This window comes from Eleutherodactylus coqui, chromosome 4, assembly GCF_035609145.1.
Source record: "Eleutherodactylus coqui strain aEleCoq1 chromosome 4, aEleCoq1.hap1, whole genome shotgun sequence".
Taxonomy (NCBI): domain Eukaryota; kingdom Metazoa; phylum Chordata; class Amphibia; order Anura; family Eleutherodactylidae; genus Eleutherodactylus; species Eleutherodactylus coqui.
This window is the reverse complement of record NC_089840.1, coordinates 292,654,922-292,675,749: the sequence shown is the minus strand read 5'-3', so window position 1 is coordinate 292,675,749 and position 20,828 is coordinate 292,654,922. Positions and strand designations below refer to the sequence as shown.

The 20,828-nt window shown below is 46.8% G+C and overlaps 1 protein-coding gene across 1 annotated transcript in view; it reads left to right on the top strand.

Moving 5' to 3' along the window:
• The window catches only part of LOC136626791 (alpha-2-macroglobulin-like protein 1), a 93,909-nt gene that overhangs the window by 27,211 nt on the left and 45,870 nt on the right, over nt 1–20,828 (top strand). Inside the window, exons 8-9 of the mRNA XM_066601797.1 lie at nt 18,086–18,262; nt 18,433–18,514. Coding sequence (XP_066457894.1) covers nt 18,086–18,262; nt 18,433–18,514 — 259 coding nt within the window. The remainder of the gene's footprint in view (nt 1–18,085; nt 18,263–18,432; nt 18,515–20,828) is intronic.

The following is a 20,828-nucleotide window of genomic DNA, read 5'->3' as shown; positions in this document are numbered from 1 at the left end:
GGGGGATGACAGTATGTCGCTGGATAGTCAGAGCACCCTCATGTCTATATCTCAGCGCGTTGAGGAGGAGGAGGTGGAGGAGCATGAGGAGGAGGGGGAAGAGACAGCTTGGCCCACTGCTGAGGGTACCCATGCTGCTTGCCTGTCATCCTTTCAGCGTGTATGGCCTGAGGAGGAGGAGGAGGAGGATCCTGAAAGTGATCTTCCTAGTGAGGACAGCCATGTGTTGCGTACAGGTACCCTGGCACACATGGCGGACTTCATGTTAGGATGCCTTTCTCGTGACCCTCGCGTTACACGCATTCTGGACACTACGGATTACTGGGTGTAAACACTGCTCAACCCACGGTATAAGGAGAACCTTTCCACTCTCATACCCGAAGAGGAAAGGGGTTCGAGAGTGATGCTATACCACAGGACCCTGGTGGACAAACTGATGGTAAAATTCCCATCCGACAGCGCTAGTGGCAGAAGGCGCAGTTCTGAGGGCCAGGTAGCAGGGGAGGCACAGAGATCAGGCAGCATGTACAGCACAGGCAGGGGAACACTCTCCAAGGCCTTTGCCAGCTTTATGGCTCCCCAGCAAGACTGTGTCACCGCTCCCCAGTCAAGGCTGAGTTGGCGGGAGCACTGTAAAAGGATGGTGAGGGAGTACGTAGCCGATCGCACGACCGTCCTCTGTGACGCCTCTGCTCCCTACAACTACTGGGTGTCGAAGCTGGACACGTGGCCTGAACTCGCGCTGTATGCCCTGGAGGTGCTTGCTTGTCCTGCGGCTAGCGTCTTGTCAGAGAGGGTGTTTAGTGCGGCTGGGGGAATCATCACGGATAAGCGTACCCGCCTGTCAACCGACAGTGCCGACAGGCTTACACTCATACAGATGAACAAAGCCTGGATTTCCCCAGACTTCTCTTCTCCACCAGCGGACAGCAGCGATACCTAAACAATACGTAGGCTGCACCCGCGAATGGAAGCATCGTTCTCTAGCACCATAAAAAAACGGGGACCTTTTAGCTTCATCAATCTGTGTATTATATTCATCCTCCTCCTCCTGCTCCTCCTCCTGAAACCTCACTTAATCACGCCGAACGGGCAATTTTTCTTAGGCCCACAAGGATCTGTCATATTACTTTTGTAAACAATGTTTATACGTTTCAATTCTCATTAAAGCGTTGAAACTTGCACCTGAACCAATTTTTATTTTAACTGGGCTGCCTCCAGGCCTAGTTACAAATTAAGCCACAGTAACTAAAGCAATTAATGGGTTTCAGCTGCCCTCTTGGTTGGGCATGGGCAATTTTTCTGAGGTACATTAGTACTGTTGGTACACCAATTTTTTTGGGCCCTCGCCTACAGTGTAATCCTAGTAATTTTTATGGGCTTCGCCTGCACTCATGCTACAGCAAGGTATGTGGGGTTGGCCTACACTTTTGCTACATAAATGTAACTGTTTTCTCCCTAAACTGCTGCAACGGGAATGTTACTGTGGCCTGTCTTGACTGCTACTACTACTGAAATGGAACTAAGACTGTGCTCCCCCTATACTGCTGCTTCGGAATTGTTACTGGGGCCTGTCTTGAGTGCTACTACTACTGAAATGGAACTAAGACTGTGCTCCCCATATACTGCTGCTTCGGAATTGTTACTGGGGCCTGTCTTGAGTGCTACTATTACTGAAATGGAACTAAGACTGTGCTCCTCCTATAATGCTGCTAGTGATATGTTACTGGGGCCTGTCTCTAATGCTACCGCTGAAATGTTACTAATTCTGGGCTCTGCCTATAGCGCTGCTAATGCTATGTCACTGGGGTGTGGAAACGGTGTCGTGGATTTACTTTGTGTCCACAACTTACTCAATTAGGAATGTTCACATCCTTCCATATTAATTCTGAATTGATTATATGCGCATAAGAAGTTTTCACACTGACACAGGTTCAGCATGTATAAGCTTCCTCAATTCTGCTTTAATTTTGGGCGCGTAGCCTCTTTTAAAAGAGTTTAACATATCTGCCCATCTGGGCAGGTCAAAGATTACATAGATACAACGTATTGTTTAATTATTGGATAAGCATCTTGCAATTCTTCCATCCTCCGGTCATCTGTGATTGGCCATCAGGTGGTGGATGGAATGAGTGGGTTGTCTTGGACCCAAGTGTGGTTCCTTCGATATGATTGGATGTTACATCATGAATTAGTAATTGCCTAAATCTCCCATGTTATTTGCATACGTTTCCAGTAAACCTGCTTGGGTTATTATTGTGGTAGCTGTTGCAGACTGCGGTTAACTATGTCTGATCTTTACTTCTCCTAAACTTACAAAACAGATGGAAAATGTAACGTGTTTACACTATATATTATCTTGTCAGCGTTTTGAGAACAGATGTTTCATTAAAGGAAGTAGATACATTGGATACATGAAAGAAGGCATATCTATATTTGTATCAGTAATGGAAAAGTACTGGCATTTAGTATACAGAATAAAAACAGGTTCATTGTCCACTACAAAGATCCACAGTATAGGCCCAAAATATAGATATATTGGGTTTCCACTACAACGGAGGCTTCCCAAAGACATGATGGCGGCGAGGCCGTTTCCCACCAACGCGGTTACTGTTAAGGTGCATATAACCACGGACACGTGGACAAGACACGTAGTGCCTCAAAAACATCCCCCTCCTACTCCAACAATGAAAACATTCTTGGCAAATACCTTTGCATTGGTCCGTCTGGTGGCAGTCCAAGAATTTCACCTTTAAAGACACAACAAGAGAGCCCCCCCCCCCCCCGCCACGGCCCACTTAATCCTGGCCACATTCCGAAAACCAACTAAATAAAACCACGCTACTAGGTCCGCAGTCGCCAACACATTCCCACCAATGCGGTTACTGTTAAGCTACATATTACCAGTCTGACTGGGGCATGCACTGTGGGCCGAAGCCCACCTGTATTGTATGTGACATTAGCTCTGCTGAGCAGGGCACTGCAATGGGATACATTTATGTACTGCCGATGGGTTCCAGGGAGCCACCCATGCTGTTGGTCCACAGGGACTTCACATTAGGGATTTGTACTTGCCAGTGTCTATGTATTAAAAACCCCGGTCAGACTGGGGCATGCAGTGTGGGCCGAAGCCCACCTGCATTTAATCGGATGTTACCTCAGCTGTGCTAGGCAATGTAATGGGATTTATTTATGTACCGCCGGTGGCTTCCTGGGACCCAACTATGCTGTCGGTCCACACGGAGTTGTAAATGCATGTGTCTACTTATAAAGAACCCCAGTCTGACTGGGGCATGCAGTGTGGGCCGAAGCCCACCTGCATTAAACCTGACGTTACCTCAGCTGTGCTGGGCACTGCAATGGGATTTATTTATGTACCGCCGTTGGGTTCCAGGATGCCACCCATGCTGTCGGTCCACATGGACTTCACATTAGTGAGTTGTACCTGCCTGTGTCTATGTATTAAAAACCCCGGTCTGACTGGGGAATGCAGTGTGGGCCGAAGCCCACCTACATTTAACCTGACGTTACCTCAGCTGTGCTGGGCAATGCAATGGGATTTATTTATGTACCGCCGGTGGCTTCCTAGGACCCACCTATGCTGTCGGTCCACACGGAGTTGTAACTGCATGTGTCTACTTATAAAGAACCCCAGTCTGACTGGGGCATGCAGTGTGGGACGAAGCCCACCTGCATTAAACCTGACGTTACCTCAGCTGTGCTGGGCACTGCAATGGGATTTGTTTATGTACCGCCGGTGGGTTCCAGAGAGCCACCCATCCTGTCGGTCCACACGGACTTCACATTAGTGAGTTGCACCTGCCTGTGTCTATGTATTAAAAACCCCGGTCTGACTGGGGAATGCAGTGTGGGCCGAAGCTCACCTGCATTTAATCTGACGTTACCTCAGCTGTGCTGGGCAATGCAATGGGATTTATTTATGAACCGCCGGTGGCTTCCTGGGACCCACCTATGCTGTCGGTCCACACGGAGATGTACCTGCCTGTTACTGTTTATAAAAAACCCCAGTCTGACTGGGGCATGCAGTGTGGGCCGAAGCCCACCTGTATTTAATCTGACGTTAGCTCTACTATCCGGGGCACTGCATTGGAACAAACTACAGGAGCAATACAGCGCTAATGAGACGTGCACAGCTACGCTAGCATTGGAGTCCGCTGTAGGCCCGCGATTGCTGAGGGTTGGTGCAGAGGCCTATGTCCTGGGTGCAGTGAAAGTCTGCTTCCTGCCTAGGATTGCTGTTCATGTCTTGGGTTTCCTAGGACCCACCTATGCTGTTAGTGCAAACTTAGCTCCCATCGCGGTGTTTGACCTGTCTGGCACAAAGACACTGACTTACTTGGGTAGGGGGCAGAGCGCAGACGGCTTTCCTCTTGCAGTGTGGATTGAGCTATGCGACACCTTGACAGAATGAATAGTGTGTGGCACATGGGTTCCCCATTGCTATGCCCACGTGTGCAGCTCCTGATGGAGGTGGCACAGGATTGGATTTCTCATTGCTTCTGTACAGCATTGTGGGTTATCGCCCCGCCCCTTTTAAAGAAGACTGCTGCCTGGCCGTGCCAACCCTCTGCAGTGTGTGCCTCCAGTTCCTCCTCATGGCAGACGCACTTATAAATAGACATGAGGGTGGTGTGGCTATGAGGCCAGCGTGTGGCATGAGGGCAGCTGAAGGCTGCACCGGGACACTTTGATGTGCGCTGTGGACACTGGGTCGTGCGGGGGAGTTGGGCAGCATGTAACCTAGGAGAAGTGGCAGTTGAGTGTCATGCAGGCAGTGATTGTGCTTTGTTGGAGGTAGTGTGGTGCTTAGCTAAGGTATGCCTTGCTAATGAGGGTTTTTCCGAAGTAAAAATTGTTGGGGGGGGGGGGGCACTTTTGCCGCTATTGTGGCTTAATAGTGGGACCTGGGAACTTGAGATGCAGCCCAACATGTAGCCCCTCGCCTGCCCTATCCGTTTCTGTGTCGTTCCCATCACTTTCTTGAATTTCCCAGATTTTCACAAATGAAGACCTTAGCGAGCATCGGCGATATACAAAAATGCTCGAGTCGCCCATTAACTTCAATGGGGTTCGTTACTCGAAACGAACCCTCGAGCATCGTGGAAAGTTCGACTCGAGTAACGAGCACCTGAGCATTTTGGTGCTCGCTCATCTCTACTGCTGTGTTAACCCTTTACATGCTGCAGTATATGTGACTGCAGCATGTAAAGGTCTGTCACCATAGGACCCCCCCAGAATGTGATCAGGGGGTCCTGATGGGTCTCTGTGAAAGTCCCCTAAAGGGACAACAATAAAAAAAGTAAAAAAAAAAAAAGTTTAAAAATATTTAAAAAAGTAAAATAAATAAAATTAAAAACACTTGTCTCCCTTTACTTTGTGAAAAATTAAAAATAACATTACACATGTGGTATCCCTGCGACGTAATGACCCAGAGAAGGAAGTTAGTTAATTATTTTGTCGTGGAACCTTCCTGTTTTTGGAACTACGGCTTACTCAATTAGGAATGATCACACCCTTCCAGATTGATTGATAAGGTATCGGACAGTGCACTGTCTCCCACTGAAATCACTTTGTCTGACACAAGTTCAAGAAAAAGTAACTTCCTGTTTATTCTTGGCGCGTAATAGGTTTTATAAGGCACATCAAACACAGCCCTTTTGGGCAGGCAAGAATTACATAAACACAATGTTTTGATTGATTATTGGATAAGCGTCTTCCTTCATCCGGTCATCTGGTATTGCCTGTCACGTGGTACCACTCTGGAGAGTAGAATGGGCTGTCTCGCCCCCCGTGTCTCAAAACCGATATGATTGGAGGCTATTTCATGAATTAGTAATTGCATAGACCGCCCATGTTATTTGCGTCTGTTTCCAGTAAATCGCTGGGGGATTTTCGCGGTTAATCAAAAAACGGTAGTCCGTCTCGGATGCGGTTGATTGTCTGATTCCTAGTTCCGTATTAGTGCATGCAGCTGGACAGTCAAATATATTTATACATGTTGGTTACGGCTAAATTGCTAAATTCCATCTTTTTCAGCAGAGTTATGAAAAAACAGATATTTCATATAAGCATTGCCTCATACTATTGTGTAATTGTGTAATTGTGTACGTACACTTCTATAGCTGAATCAAAACAGAGTTAAAGCATTTGAATTAACAATTTCCCCGTAAGGCCCCAAATCCCAATACACAAAGATTTATATATTGGGATTGCCACCACAGATTGTCCTGGTGGTAATTATTCAGCCACCTGGAGATCCCCCTTGAAACTATCTGTTTCACCAAACTCGCCCTGCTCCATCCCACCCCCACTGCTGACTCTAGACTTGTAAGGTGTTGTAGACTGGAGCCATTGCTCTCATGGGGGTGTAGGATGGGTCAACATCATCGTATTCTGGATCTGTGATGACGACATTGGCATTGACAGTGGGCCTACTGCCGGACATCATAGAGAAACAGGTGGACCAGGTAGACACCAGGGCCGGGATACACTGTATGCAACAACAAACAGAAATTAGAACCATTACAATGGCAACAAAAACAGTTAGTATTTTCTTCATCAGAGTAAACCCAAACCAGGACCCTGTCAACCAGTCAAACCACCCCTGGTCCGTTCCTTGTTTGATACTGGTGGCTAGATCTCTCAGGCGGTTGATCTGTTGATGGATTGACGCAGAGTTGTCAGAGAGGTTAAAACAACACATCCCTTCAAACTCTTCGCACCCATGGTTCATGGTCATAAGGATGTAATCAATGGTGGCTCTGTTCTGTAGGGCGGCTCTTCGTATGTTTTGCACATCTAAGAGTAGTAGGTCCAGTGCCTGGGATGTGGCATTTAGGCCCTTTACCATGTCACAAGCTAAACCGTTAATCACTCTTGTGTTATGCTGGGCTAATGCGGGGGTGCCTAGAATGCTGAGAGCTAGTGCTGTGTGCTCTGAGAAACTCAGTAGAGTGGGTGGTCCTACACAGTTATCGGCCAGGCCGTGGATGTCCCTCCGATCCCTAAGTGAGGGTGTGGGTGGCGGGGGGTCTGGCTTCTGATACATAAGGATACTTAGACGGGACAATGCACACGGTCCCCCTGTAATGTTGGCGGGGATATATGTGTATGTTAAATTGCCACAGGACAGGACCCATCCTACTGGTAGTTTGACATGTCTGGAGTGGCTGGGACTCCGGACTACTTTTCCACAAGACATGGTAGTCACTATCTTTCGACATTGTTCTTCAGTACGGGAGCAAAGTATTTGGGAATCACTAGTGACCACTTGGCCCCTCTCACATTTCCCAATGTACCGTGGATTACATGTAAAGTTATAACATACCTCAGCCTGTGAGACATTTCTGACCTGGAACTCAGTCATATTGGACCAGTCAGCGTGTTCTATAGCCTCACAGTAGGGACAATACTCATATATGTTAATGAAGGTGTTATCTTGTATCACATCGCCTTCCCCCACATCATCATCATCATGTACCATTGCATAAATTGATCTCAATACATTTACTGGAGTGGGAACGGCCAGTAGGCAAGCTTGTAGAATATCTTCCCCGCTCCTTAATTTAGGCATGCACATATTAGTTATATTGATAACATCTCTGGCTAAATACTCCCACATATTGATATGGCTTTCCCTTACTAGTTTAGCCTGCTGCTTCTGGTTCTTCACTGAGGTACCCTTTCCGTCCCACATTACCAGAACCCCACATAGGAGAAGTATTATGATAACTTGACCTAAATATTTCATGATGAGTCGTCCTTCTGAGATGGAGCTTTCTTGCAGTGGCTTGCGTGGATCCAGGTAGGCTTCCCCTCTAGTTTCACCGAGGTGGCAGTGGTCAACAACACCTGGAATGGACCGTCGAACCTTGGCTTAAGAGAGTTTTTCCTCAGAAACTTCTTTACGTACACCCAATCTCCGGGCTGTATGGAATGGGTGCCTGTGTCCTGGTCTGGGTCTGGAATGGAAGAGAAAACTCGTGCATGGACTTTAGTTATTTCTTTGGCGAGTGATATAACATACTTAGTCAGAACATCAGAGTGCAATTGTAACTGCTGGGGGAAATAACACCCTAGTCTGGGGACGGTCCCGAAAAGAATTTCATAAGGTGATAACTTATGTTTTCCCCTTGGTGTGTACCTCACGCTATACAGTGCTATTGGGAGGATTTCTGGCCAGGGCATGCCAGTTTCTCGTGACATTTTAAGTATTTTTGTTTTTAAGGTACCGTTTAGTCTCTCTACCTTACCACTACTCTGGGGGTGATAGGGTGTGTGAAACAAAAGACTGCTGCCCAACGCCTGCCATATCTCCTTGGTGACGTTGGCGGTAAACGCTGGACCTTCATCACTTTCGATGACTTCAGGTATTCCGAAACGGCAAATTAACTCAGTCATGAGTTTCTTAGCGGTACTTTTGGCAGTCATATTTGTACTTGCGTACCCCTCTGCCCACCCAGAGAAAACATCCACCACTATTAGGGCGTATTCAAAGCGTCCTGATTTCGGCATCTGGATGTGGTCAATCTGGATCCGTTGGAATGGATACAGTGGCTTGGCCAGGTGTTTTCTTGGTGTCTCCTCCATTTTTCCTGGATTACATTGGGCGCAAATGGTGCAAGCTCTGCAGTACTTGTCCACCAACGTTGTGATGCCAGGCGCCAGGTAATATTTCTGGATCAATGCGTTCATGAGCATCTTGGACAAATGGGTTGGGCCATGTGCCCACTGTACCACTGCTGGGTAGAAGCTTCTAGGCAAGCATGGGCGGCCTGCCAGCGCAAACAATCCCTGTTCGTCCTTTTTCGCTCCCTTTTTCGTCCATTCTTCTTTTTCTTCTTTGCTTGCTCTCTTTTGTGCTTCTGTAAGGTAGTCCGGTCGTATCTTCTCATCCACACTGACCATCATGGACGGGTCTGGTTCCTCCATTGATTCCACCCCAACCGGTAGGGCTTCCACCTGAATTCCAATTCTTCCAAACTCCCCCCTTGCAGCTCTTTTTGCTGCTTGGTCTGCTGTATGATTACCAACGGCCTCTTCAGTGTTCTTCTTGCTATGAGCTTTCACTTTCAGTACGGCCACCTTTCGTGGCAGTTGGAGGGCATCCAGCAGGTGCCTGATGGCTTGATGATGCTTGACTGGGGTGCCTGCAGCTGTGAGGAATCCTCTAACTTTCCAGATCATCCCGAAGTCGTGTGCCACTCCATGAGTGTACCGTGAATCTGTGTAGATGTTGGCTGTATGATCCTGGGCCACCTCACACGCCCGTGTGAGGGCCTGTAGTTCGGCTTCCTGTGCTGATACAGTAGGAGGGAGTTGTTGAGCTTGGATTATTTTCGTGGAGGTGGTAACTGCGTAACCGGTATGGTACCGACCCATCTCATCGGCGAATCTGGAGCCGTCCACAAAGAGTGTGTAGTCTACGGGTTCCAGTGGTTTGTCATAGACTGATGGTAGATGAGAGATTTCCTGTTGCATCATCTTGACGCAGTCATGTGAAGGGCGTGGAATGTCGTAGTAGGAGACGGAACCATTCGGTTTTTCCTCTCCATCGTTTCCATTCTCCTCTTCGCCTTCCCCCTGAAGAATTGGAATGAGGGTGGAAGGGTTGAGGACATTACAACGCTGTAGGGTGACATTCTCCGGAATCAACAGTGAGCATTGCAAGCGTAGATGCCTTGCTGCTGATAGATGCTTCGGCTGTGTCTGGTTGAGTACGGCGGCAATGTCATGCGGAGCCAGGACAGTCAGAGGGTAACCCAGCACGAGATCTGAGGTCTTGTCCAGCAAGACATGGGCTGCAAAGACTGCCCGCAGGCAGGAAGGTCCTGCTCTTGCCACTGGGTCGAGTCTGGCTGAGAAGTAGCCGATGGGTCGCGATTTTCCAGCATGTTTCTGAGTAAGGACACCTGATGCGTGTCCTTGATTCTCGGACACAAACAGAGCAAATGGTTTGTCGTAGTCTGGTAGTCCCAATGCAGGTGCTTTAGAGATCAGGTCCTTAAGTGTGCTGAAATTTCTTGTCGAGTCTTCAGAGAGTGTACACGGGGCCTTGGCCTTTCCTCCTTCTTCACCGATCCTTCTGACATCTTCGTACAGGGGTTGCATCAGCAAAGAGGCCTCTGGAATCCAGGCTCTGCAGTACGAGATCAGTCCCAGGAAAGCTTGAAGGGCCTTTTCAGATCTGGGAAGCGGCACTTGTTGAATGGCGGCGATCCGGTCTTCTGTCAAGTGTCGTACTCCTTGGGAAATGCAGTGGCCAAGGAAGATGACGGTTGTGCAGCACCATTGTAACTTGGACTCTGACACTTTACATCCCTGATATGCCAGATAGCACAGAAGATTTTCAGAGGAGGAGGAGGCCGTGTCCAGATCGTCGGCGCAAAGTAACAGGTCGTCCACATATTGGAGTAAGACCACTGTGGGGTGTCCCTCCATCCATGGGTTTAGAATCAGAGACATTGCTTTGGCAAATTGGCTGGGTGAATTCTGTGCACCCTGAGGCATTACAGTCCACGTAAGTTGGCCTCCGTTGTGCGTGAAGGCGAATAAATATTGGCATGATGCGTCTAATGGGACGCTGAAAAAAGCGCTTGTCATATCTATCGCTGTGAAGTACTTCGCTGTTGGCGGAATTCCAGACAGTAGCGTGTGTGGATTCGGCACCAAAGGAGTTTCCAATATGGTCGCCTGGTTCACTGCCCGTAGATCTTGAACCATACGGTATTTGGTTGGTTCGCCCTTCGGTGTCTTCTTTTTCACCGGGAACAACGGGGTGTTGCATGGCGACTCACATGGCACGAGGGCTCCCTTCTGGATCAGCATCTTAATCTGTTCGTCGATGGCTAGCGACACTGAGTGCTTCAGTGGGTATTGTGGTCTTCTTGGGAATGGCATTCCAGGCTTCATCCTCACCATCACTGGTGGAACTCTCAGACGACCAATGTCCTCAGGTCCTTTCGACCACAGTGTATCAGGGATTCTTGCTTTCACTTCATCTGGTATTGTCTTTCGAACTTCCTGACAGGTCATGAGGAATGGTTCTGAGGCAAGTGTCATATGGTCATCTTCAGATAGCGGGGAGGTAACCGTTATGCCACCGTCTTCAGTGTAGGCAATTGTAGCTTGAAGTCTTGATAGAAGGTCGGCTCCCAGTAGGTTGAGTGGTGAGGTCTTGTGGACCACAAATCTAGCCAGGATGTTCTGTATGCCGACAGGAAGTGGCTTGCTTAGTGGGTTTTCAGACGGCCTTCCCCCTACTCCTACGGTCAATATGGTCTTATCATCCAGCAGGTGCTTGAAGGGGAAATCGTCAGCACGAATGATGCTCCTGGCTGCACCAGTGTCCAGTAGGAAGGTAATTGGATTCCCTGCAATAGAGAGAGTCATTTGGGCTTGGGGTCCGGTATTATCCACTGCAGGGTTCTGGAAAGAGGCCATACTGGAGACTGGCTTGCCTGTGTCCTATTGGGACGGGCCATGGTAGGATACCGGTGGTGGTGGTGGTGGTAAGTCATCGGAAGATGTTGGTCCAGCCTGTCTTCTGGACTGATTTGTTTGTTCATGTTGTCCTGGTGGTACGCGGCAGTTTCTCCTGAAATGCCCCGCTTTGCCACATCTATAACATCTTCTTTGCCCATCCTGACTACGATTGTGCGGAGCTCCCATCGCCACCATCACAGGGGTAGGTCCATTTCCTGCTACTCCCTTTGCGACTGGTAGTAGGACATCGATAGCCAGGATCTTGTATTCTGGCTTTGCCGCCATCAGTCCTTTCCTTACTGGGTCCCGTAAACCAGAAACAAAAGGAGCGGAAAGCATCAATTGGTGTGTTCTGATTTGTGATGAGAATCCGAGATCGTCAAAGAGTTGAATGAGGCGACCATAAAACTTGTCCACAGATTCCCCTTTATCTTGGGTCACGTCCTGCAGTGTGATAGCTTGATCCGCCAACCTGTCTTGCGCCCAGGCCTTCACTTGCTTGCAGAATTCCCTTCCGGAAACATATGTTGTCTCTGGAGTAGCATTCTCACTTGTTGGATCAAGGGATTTCTGGATGACCGGCCAATACGTATCTCCGGCCTTCACCTCCGTCAAGGCCTGTAGATCCTTCCAGGTGGCTGAATAATTACGTTGGTACTGGACCAACTTCCTGAAGAAAGGCATGGGTTGCTTTTCTGGATCTGGTAATCCCGCCTGGAGGGTAGTGGCCTGGCTTGGAGTGAAGCTGACGTATAGGAGCGGGGCGTCTGCCGGTACGAAGGGCATCCTGTGTGGTGCCAGCTGAGGCGTGATCTGTGGTGCCAGTGATTGATGTTCATCTTGTGTGAGGGAGTCTTGCGATCCATAAGGGTCATCTCCTTGTGGAGACATGAAATGGACTTTAGGAGTAGATGTATTGGGGGGTGCAAAGTTAAGTTGTTCTTGTATACTCGTGCGAGCTGCTGGGTTTTTTCGTAAGCTGGGCTTCGTTAGCAAGAATTGTTCTTCTGCTCCCCCTGAAGTCGCCGTCGCTGAGCGATGTTTTGGCCTTGCACCATATTCCTTGTTTGCCAATATGCCGTCCCGGCGGCGCACCATCTTCACAGGGGGGGGTCGGCCTCGGAACTTCTCTCCAGACCTGGTGACTCCTATTACTTCATCCTCCTCACTTTCTGTCCATTGATCTCCATCTTCCTCCCTGGGTTGCAGGGGAAGGAGTGGGGGTGGATCAGAGCCTCCCTGAGCTCCACCTTCCCTTGTAACAGGTCCTGCGTTCAGCTGCTCCTCTGTAATTGGCTGGTCTGGGAACAGAGGGACAGCTTGTCTTTGTGCTTGCAATGCTTGAGGATCTATCACTGGATATAGTGGAGACATGGCAGGTGTTTTGCATCTCTGAAGTGTAGCAATATGGCTGCCTTCATGGGTGGACAGCTGGGTACTAGGCCTCTGGGGTGTACCAAGATGGCCACCGTATGGAGTGGGTGGCAGTGCCCTAGGCCTCTGAGGTGTCTTAAGATGGCTGCCAGAGGAAGTGGTCATTGAGGAAGTGGCTGTGGAACGCATATTGGAATGCCTAGTGTTTCCTGCGACATCATCACAGGAAACTGCAGTGTTGAAACGCACGGCAGCTCCGGATACAGGAACCGCCTGCTCAGCGTTGAATACAGGAAGTGTGGGCTCATTTACACTTCCGTCTGGGCGCGGGGAGCCACATCCCAGACAGGTCTCTCTTTGCCTGGGGTTTTGCACTCCACAGACTAGGCACATCCAATATAGTAAGTTACCTGAATGCATGGGAGGTGCTGACGGATGTGTAAGAAGTGGGTTCACAGCATTTGCATGATACACATAACGTTTGTATTTCCCTCCCTCTCCCTGCACCGTCTCGCCCCACCCGTCTCTATTTAACGTCTTCGAGACCCGATACCATCCTTCTGCAGCTGTGAGCAAATTTTTATCCTGCAACAAGCCACGCCTATCTTTTAACAAAACTTGCCAGGCTTCCGGCTGAAGTCGCCCATTTGCATCTGCATCCCAGCATGCAATCTTCCGTATCTGCGGCCACTTATTTGAGCAGTGCTTGCCTTCTCTTTCGGCTACTAAATCCCGTGCCAGCCTCTCGTTATTATTGCTTGATTTATTCCCCATTCTTAAGTCCGTATTTTTAGGCGTCTGGCTGGGACCTGTAGTACTAATAGATTCTAAACTAGCACTTCCTCTTTCCTCCCCCTCTGCAGGGCTTCCCCCCCCCCTCTCTCTCTCTCTCTAGCAGGAGGATATTTTCTATTTCAGCGACACTACACCTAACCTGCTTCCTATGTCCATTAACCTCTGTCGCCCCCAATACCCTACAACGAGGAGGTGGAATCCCTACCTATCTCAGGAGGGGGGCATGGGCGTCTCGTGTGTTTTTTTTCCCGAGAAACCCACACCCCTCACCTGTACGGGGTGGCACTTCGTAAAGTGTCCCCCCGCTCGTTCCTATGGCCGCCTACACTTTCCCTAGGCGAACGGGAGGTTAATTGGCTGAGATGACTACGGAGCAGGTGGGATGGAGCGGGTGTATGCCAGCAGCGTGCGTAGTTAGCGCTAACTGTGCCGGCTGGGATCGCGTCGTAGTCCAGACAAGAGACAAGCGGTGCGGTACTATAAATATCCCGTCCTTAGGTCACTGATCCGGAACAGTGATGGTCAAGTATATCTCTAGTGTCTAGGGGTTTTCTTTTTTTTTTCCTTTTTTTTTTTTTCCTAAGTGAAATGTTTAAGTGAGGAGCTGAGTGTGACTTCCTCTTTCCTGCAGCGCTGATCCCTCGCGCCTCGCCTCCCCCCTTCTCCTGATAACAGACTACAGTTTAACCCTATATCACAGACCTATTAGTGGGGGTCTATGCAATATACAGACAGACTATTTCTATATGAGATGTAAGCAGGATTAACTCTACACGATATATAAACACTCTTAATTCTATGCAAGGCTTATCTTATGCAATGGATGAGCAGAACCATTCAGATTGTAATTACTTATACTCTACTGTTACATAATTTGTTAATACTGTCCATTACAGTTATAAATGTGACACTTCAGAGAGTCAGTGGTAGCAGTGATTATTTGGATTTCCACATCTCAGGGGGGGATGCAAAAACTGTCCTTGATACAACAGGTGTTGCATTCCAATCTCAAATACGGCAGTCAGGTCTAAAATTCTAGGAGTAACGCTAGATACCGGACACAGTATGTCCCGTCCTAGAACCTCACAGAGTTCTACTGCTACACAGTTCAACAATCTACCTTCAGCCAGAGGGATCCACTCATGCACGTTTAAACGATAAACAAATATTTGGGGTCCATCACCCTCAAGCAGTGGCCCGTAACCACAACGGTGGGGGGGGTACGGATCGCTCTGATTACAGATCTCCCATCCAAGTGTACTTATTGTCAATAACAATCCTTTTTTGCAATTCGGGCAAGACATGTGTGGTATTCTCATACCATAGACAAACAGACAAATAGACGGAGCACCAGTACGGCTGGTTTGGTCTAAACTACCCCTCGGGATACTGTCTGGCAGGCCCCCCTCCTAGGTCTATTACCAGACTCTAATGGAGCAGCGTTGCCTGTCCAGACGTTTGACCGTTTCCTGACTCCAAGGCTGTAGACTGCAAACCTGACTAGAGCAGGACCACCTAGTCAAACTACCCCGACAGGCCCCCCTGACTCTGAGGCTTTATCTCCAAACCTGACCCGAGCAGGGGGCCCCCGCGGGGACTGCCTCTCCCTTAAAGCAATTCACTGACCTTGCCAACCGACCAGTACTCTCAAAACGACAGGCATGTAATCATTCCTCTATATTTTATAACAGGTTCTTTCCACGTGATCGAGACTTAAAGAAGTACCTGTTGTATGGCTCCAAAGTGCCCGGCCTTGACACAACACAGGCAAACCTGAACTTGGCACACAGGTATAGATAATCAATTTATCTTACCGTGTTGAGTAGGTGGGCCCACCAAATCCAAGGTTGTCTGTCCGCGTCTTGTGTCCGGGCTTCTTTGGATCCTAATCGATCACGCTGCCCGCATTCTCCACCAAATGTCGTGGAACCTTCCTGTTTTTGGAACCACGGCTTACTCAATTAGGAATGATCACACCCTTCCAGATTGATTGATAAGGTATCGGACAGTGCACTGTCTCCCACTGAAATCACTTTGTCTGACACAAGTTCAAGAAAAAGTAACTTCCTGTTTATTCTTGGCGCGTAATAGGTTTTATAAGGCACATCAAACACAGCCCTTTTGGGCAGGCAAGAATTACATAAACACAATGTTTTGATTGATTATTGGATAAGCGTCTTCCTTCATCCGGTCATCTGGTATTGCCTGTCACGTGGTACCACTCTGGAGAGTAGAATGGGCTGTCTCGCCCCCCGTGTCTCAAAACCGATATGATTGGAGGCTATTTCATGAATTAGTAATTGCATAGACCGCCCATGTTATTTGCGTCTGTTTCCAGTAAATCGCTGGGGGATTTTCGCGGTTAATCAAAAAACGGTAGTCCGTCTCGGATGCGGTTGATTGTCTGATTCCTAGTTCCGTATTAGTGCATGCAGCTGGACAGTCAAATATATTTATACATGTTGGTTACGGCTAAATTGCTAAATTCCATCTTTTTCAGCAGAGTTATGAAAAAACAGATATTTCATATAAGCATTGCCTCATACTATTGTGTAATTGTGTAATTGTGTACGTACACTTCTATAGCTGAATCAAAACAGAGTTAAAGCATTTGAATTAACAATTTCCCCGTAAGGCCCCAAATCCCAATACACAAAGATTTATATATTGGGATTGCCACCACAATTTAACCCCTTAATGACACGGTCCCTTTTTTTCTTCTTTCCCCATTTCTTTTTTTTCCTCCCACGTTTAAAAAATCATAACTCCTTTATTTATCCATCGACGTCGCTGTATGAGGGCTTGTTTTTTGCAGGACGAGTTGTATTTTTCAATGGTGCTATTTAAAGTACCATATAATGTACTGAAAAACTTTTACAAAAATCTAATTGGAGTAAAATGAAAGAAAAATGACATTCCACCATCCTTCAGTGCGTTTTGTTTCTACGGCGCACAAACTGCAACTAAAATCACCTGATAACTTTATTCTACGGGTCAGTACGATTACTACGATACCAAATGTGTATAGTTTTTTTTTACTGCAGCACTTGTATTTTTTTTCAGACATTTAATTTTTTTAAATTATTTTCTGCTGCATCTTCTGCGCGTAATAACATTTTTATTTTTCCATCTACGTACTTGAGCAAGGGCTCATTTTTTGCAGGACATCCCGTAGTTAACGATGGTACCATTTTGGAATACATACGACTTTTTGTTCACTTTTTATTGCATTTTTTTCTGGGAAACCGGGTGACTGAAAAAGTGCATTTGTGGCGTTCTTTATTGTTTTTTCGGACTAAGTTCACTGTGCGGGGTTAATAATGCACTACTTTGATAGATCGGACATTTACAGATGCGGCGATACCAAGTATATATTTTTCTTTTATGATTTAGATTTTTGTATTATAGATATGGCAAAAGGAGGTGATTTAAACTTGTATTACTTTTTATTTTTTTTCGTGTGAAAAAGTCATGAAAAAGAAAAAAAACTATTACAATTTGGCATTGGCATAATCATACCGGCCTGTAGAATTACCTTAATACATTATTTATACTGCTCAGAGAATGCAGTGAAAAATAAAAATAAAAAACATGCCAAAATTACATGCTAGAAAAAATGGAATAAAAAGTGACCAAAATTTTACTTGTTCCAAAAAATTAGATAAATGAAGACTGGAGTTCATCCCACAAAAAAACCAGCCCTTCTAGAGCTCTGGCAATGGTAAAAAAAAAATGAATACGGCTCTTGGAATGTGGCGACACAAAAGCAAAGCTTTAAGAAAAAAAATGTTTTAAATGTACAAAAATAGCAAAACATAAAAAACCTGTATAAATTTGGTATCGCCGGGATCGTGTGACGCAGAGAATAACATTATCACATTATTTATTCTGCACGCTGAACGCCGTAAAAATGAAATCGAAAAAACAAATGGCAGGATTTCTTTTTTTCCCCTAATCTCCCCACACATTTTTTTCACAAAAGTTATGCAATACATTATATATACCCAAAAATGATGCCATCAAAAAGTACAACTTTTCCCGCAAAAAACAGGCCCTCACATGGCCGTGTCAATGGAAAAATGAAATAGTTATGGCTCTTGGAACGCGACTGGAAAATGAGTTGAAATTAAATGATTAGATCATTTTAAAAACCTGCCCTGCTGGGGCTGACAGGGGGGTAAGAAACCCGCCACTCAAGGGGTTAAATGGTTCCACAAGATACAAGCTCTCATGTAGCTGCGTCACCAGAAAAATAAAAAGTTATGGGTTTTGGAAAGTGGGGAGTTAAAAATGAAAATCCAAAAGCAAGCAGCAGGAAGGGGTTAAATGTTCAAAATCTCTATAGAAACCTGGACTGAGGTGAAATATAGAAATATCCATCTGCTTTATCTGCGTCTTTTCTGTTGACCAGGCGACCTCATGGGACCGGCCATGAGTAACATCGGTGATCTCCTGGCCATGTCGTATGGCTGCGGTGAGCAGAACATGGCTGGATTCGCCCCAAATGTCTACATCCTCCAGTATTTACAGAAATCGAATCTAATAAACCCTGATGTGCTAGCGAAGGCCAAAGAATTTCTGCAGAGTGGTGAGTGCGTGGCATTGTTCTATGGAGTCTGTGACTTTCTATGCCATGGTATACCAAGCTGTCCCATATAATATCCGCGGCATACGGAAGTACAGTAGGGACCGATGCTCTGTACAAAACATAATTTGGTCATACGTAAAACTTTTTGGCTGTTGCCCCTTATCTTATAGGAAGCATCCGCCAGCTGACATACAAGCGCACAGACGGGTCATACAGCGCCTTCGGACAGAGTGATCCGGATGGCAACACATGGTGAGTGTGGAGAGTCTGTTCAGTGCTACATTTTCCATAATTTGGATTTCAATAGAATCTCCTTAATGTCTTCTGAGAGTAAAGAACAGAATTATATTACCAATATGCTGTATTAACCCTTTAGAGGGGTTTTCCACAAAAATACTATTGAAGGACCTATCCTCAGGAAAGGTCATCAATAGTTGATCACCGAGCGGCAGGCTGACAGCGCTGATATACACGGAGTCCAGAGCGGTAGTCACTGCTCCAACCCCTCTAGTGACTGGAGCTTCTATTTGCAGGTGCAGCTCCCATTAATTTCAATGAGTGGGGCAACTGTAGTTACAAATGCCGACTGCTACACAGGAAGTCGGAGCAGTGGCTTCTGGTCAGACCTCAGTGGAACCTAATCAGCTGATTGGCTGGGATCCCAAGCTGCCGGTCTGGGCCAATCAACTATTGATGACCTATCCGGAGAATAGGTCATCAATAGTATTGTCATGGAAAACCATTTTAAGGATGTGGCTCAGAGGTTATCAGCTTGTAAACTACTGATGACCTATCCTTTAAGATAAGCCATCAGAAGTAGATTGACGGGGGTCTCCTGCCAATCAGCTGTTTACCAGGCTAGTGTACTTGTGCACTGAGCTGATTTTTGCAGGAAGCGGCAGCTCTATTCATATTGTAGTGGCCAGCTTGGTATTGCAAGCAAAACTTTCATTCCTTTCAAAGGGAACTTGACCTGCAATACCAAGCATGACCACTAGAGTAAAAGCAGAGCTCTCTGCTTCCTGCAGAAATCAGTCCTGCAAAGTAGTGCATCGGCTCAGAGAACAGCTGACTGGCAGGGGGCACGGGTAACCCCCAATCTACTATTGATGATTTATCCTGAGGATAGGCCATAAGTAGTTTACAACCGGACAACTTCTTTAAGGATGTAATTATTTTTTGCAATTTTTATATTTATTTTTCCCCCATCTCCATTCTTCGAAAAGCCATACCTTTTTTATTTTTCCACCCACCTAGCTGTATGTGGAATTGTATGTTGTATGATGAGAAGTTTTTATTGGTACCATTTTGGGGTACATATAATGTATTGTAAAACACTTATTAAGGTGGGTTTTAAAACAATCGATTCTACTCTATTCTATTTTTTTAACTATTTTTTACTTGCCTTTTTTATGTCTCTGTAGGGGACTTGAACCTGTGATCCTATGATCTTTCAGATAATAGACTGCAGTAAAGAAGTACTGCAATATATAATCTCTTATCCTTGCCATCACAAGTCAGGGCAGACATGGAGGTCATTGCCAGGCATCCTGTTGTGATAACAACCCATTAGCTCTCCCCAATCAGATGGCCAATGATGTCACAGTGAGAGCGCGCTATCTCTGTTAACTGCTTACATGCCACAACATTGATCATGGCATGCAAGAGGTTAACGGCGGGATCAGAGTTCTCTTCTATCTCTGCTAGTGCAGCAGGACCCCGGCTATCAGTTACAGTTGGCTCCCTCTGCGGATTATGCAAACTCAGCTCCTTAGCTTGCATTACCTACAATATGGAGGGATTTTCCTCCATTCCTGAAGGGGGGCTTCAGATAGTTATGCGGGTGATGATGGGCGTGTTGGGCGTGCATGGTTCTAGTTCATCCCAAAGATGCTCAGTAGGATTGACATCCTGACTTTGGGCTGGTCCATGCAGATTGCAGACATTCTGATCCTCAAACCAAGCCTCAACACTGAGTGCTGTATGACATGGTGCTCCATCATGTTGGTAGAGACACAGAGTAGGTGATGCCATATTGTCAGGAATGTCTCTGTAACCATTGGCGTTTAGAGTGGACTTCATTATAATTTATAACCAATGGCCCTAGTCCATCCCAGCAGAGACATCTCCACACCATAACAGGACCTCCTATAAACTTCACTGCTGAGACAATGCAGTCATGTAGAAACCGTACTCCGGGGAACCGCCACACCCAAGTGTGTCCATCTGATCAGAAGATAGTGTACTGTGATTCAGCTGTCCACAACACTTGCTTGCAGTCATATGCAGTCCAAAAATGATTCTCCAAGCACCATTGTTTTCATTGCTGTGATATTGGGCTTGTGTGCAGCCACTCGTACATGGTATCCCTTCACAAGCAGTTCCCTGCAAATGGTTCTGGTGGTAATAGATGTTCCAATGGCCTGTGAGACCTCCTGAGTGAGGGCAGATAATGTGTGTGATGCCATCGTAGCCCTTATAAGGATTGATTGTCCACGTTCTGTCACTGTTATGGAATTCAATGTTCCGTCAATATGCTGTGAGGCTCCAAATCAGAGGTGGTTAT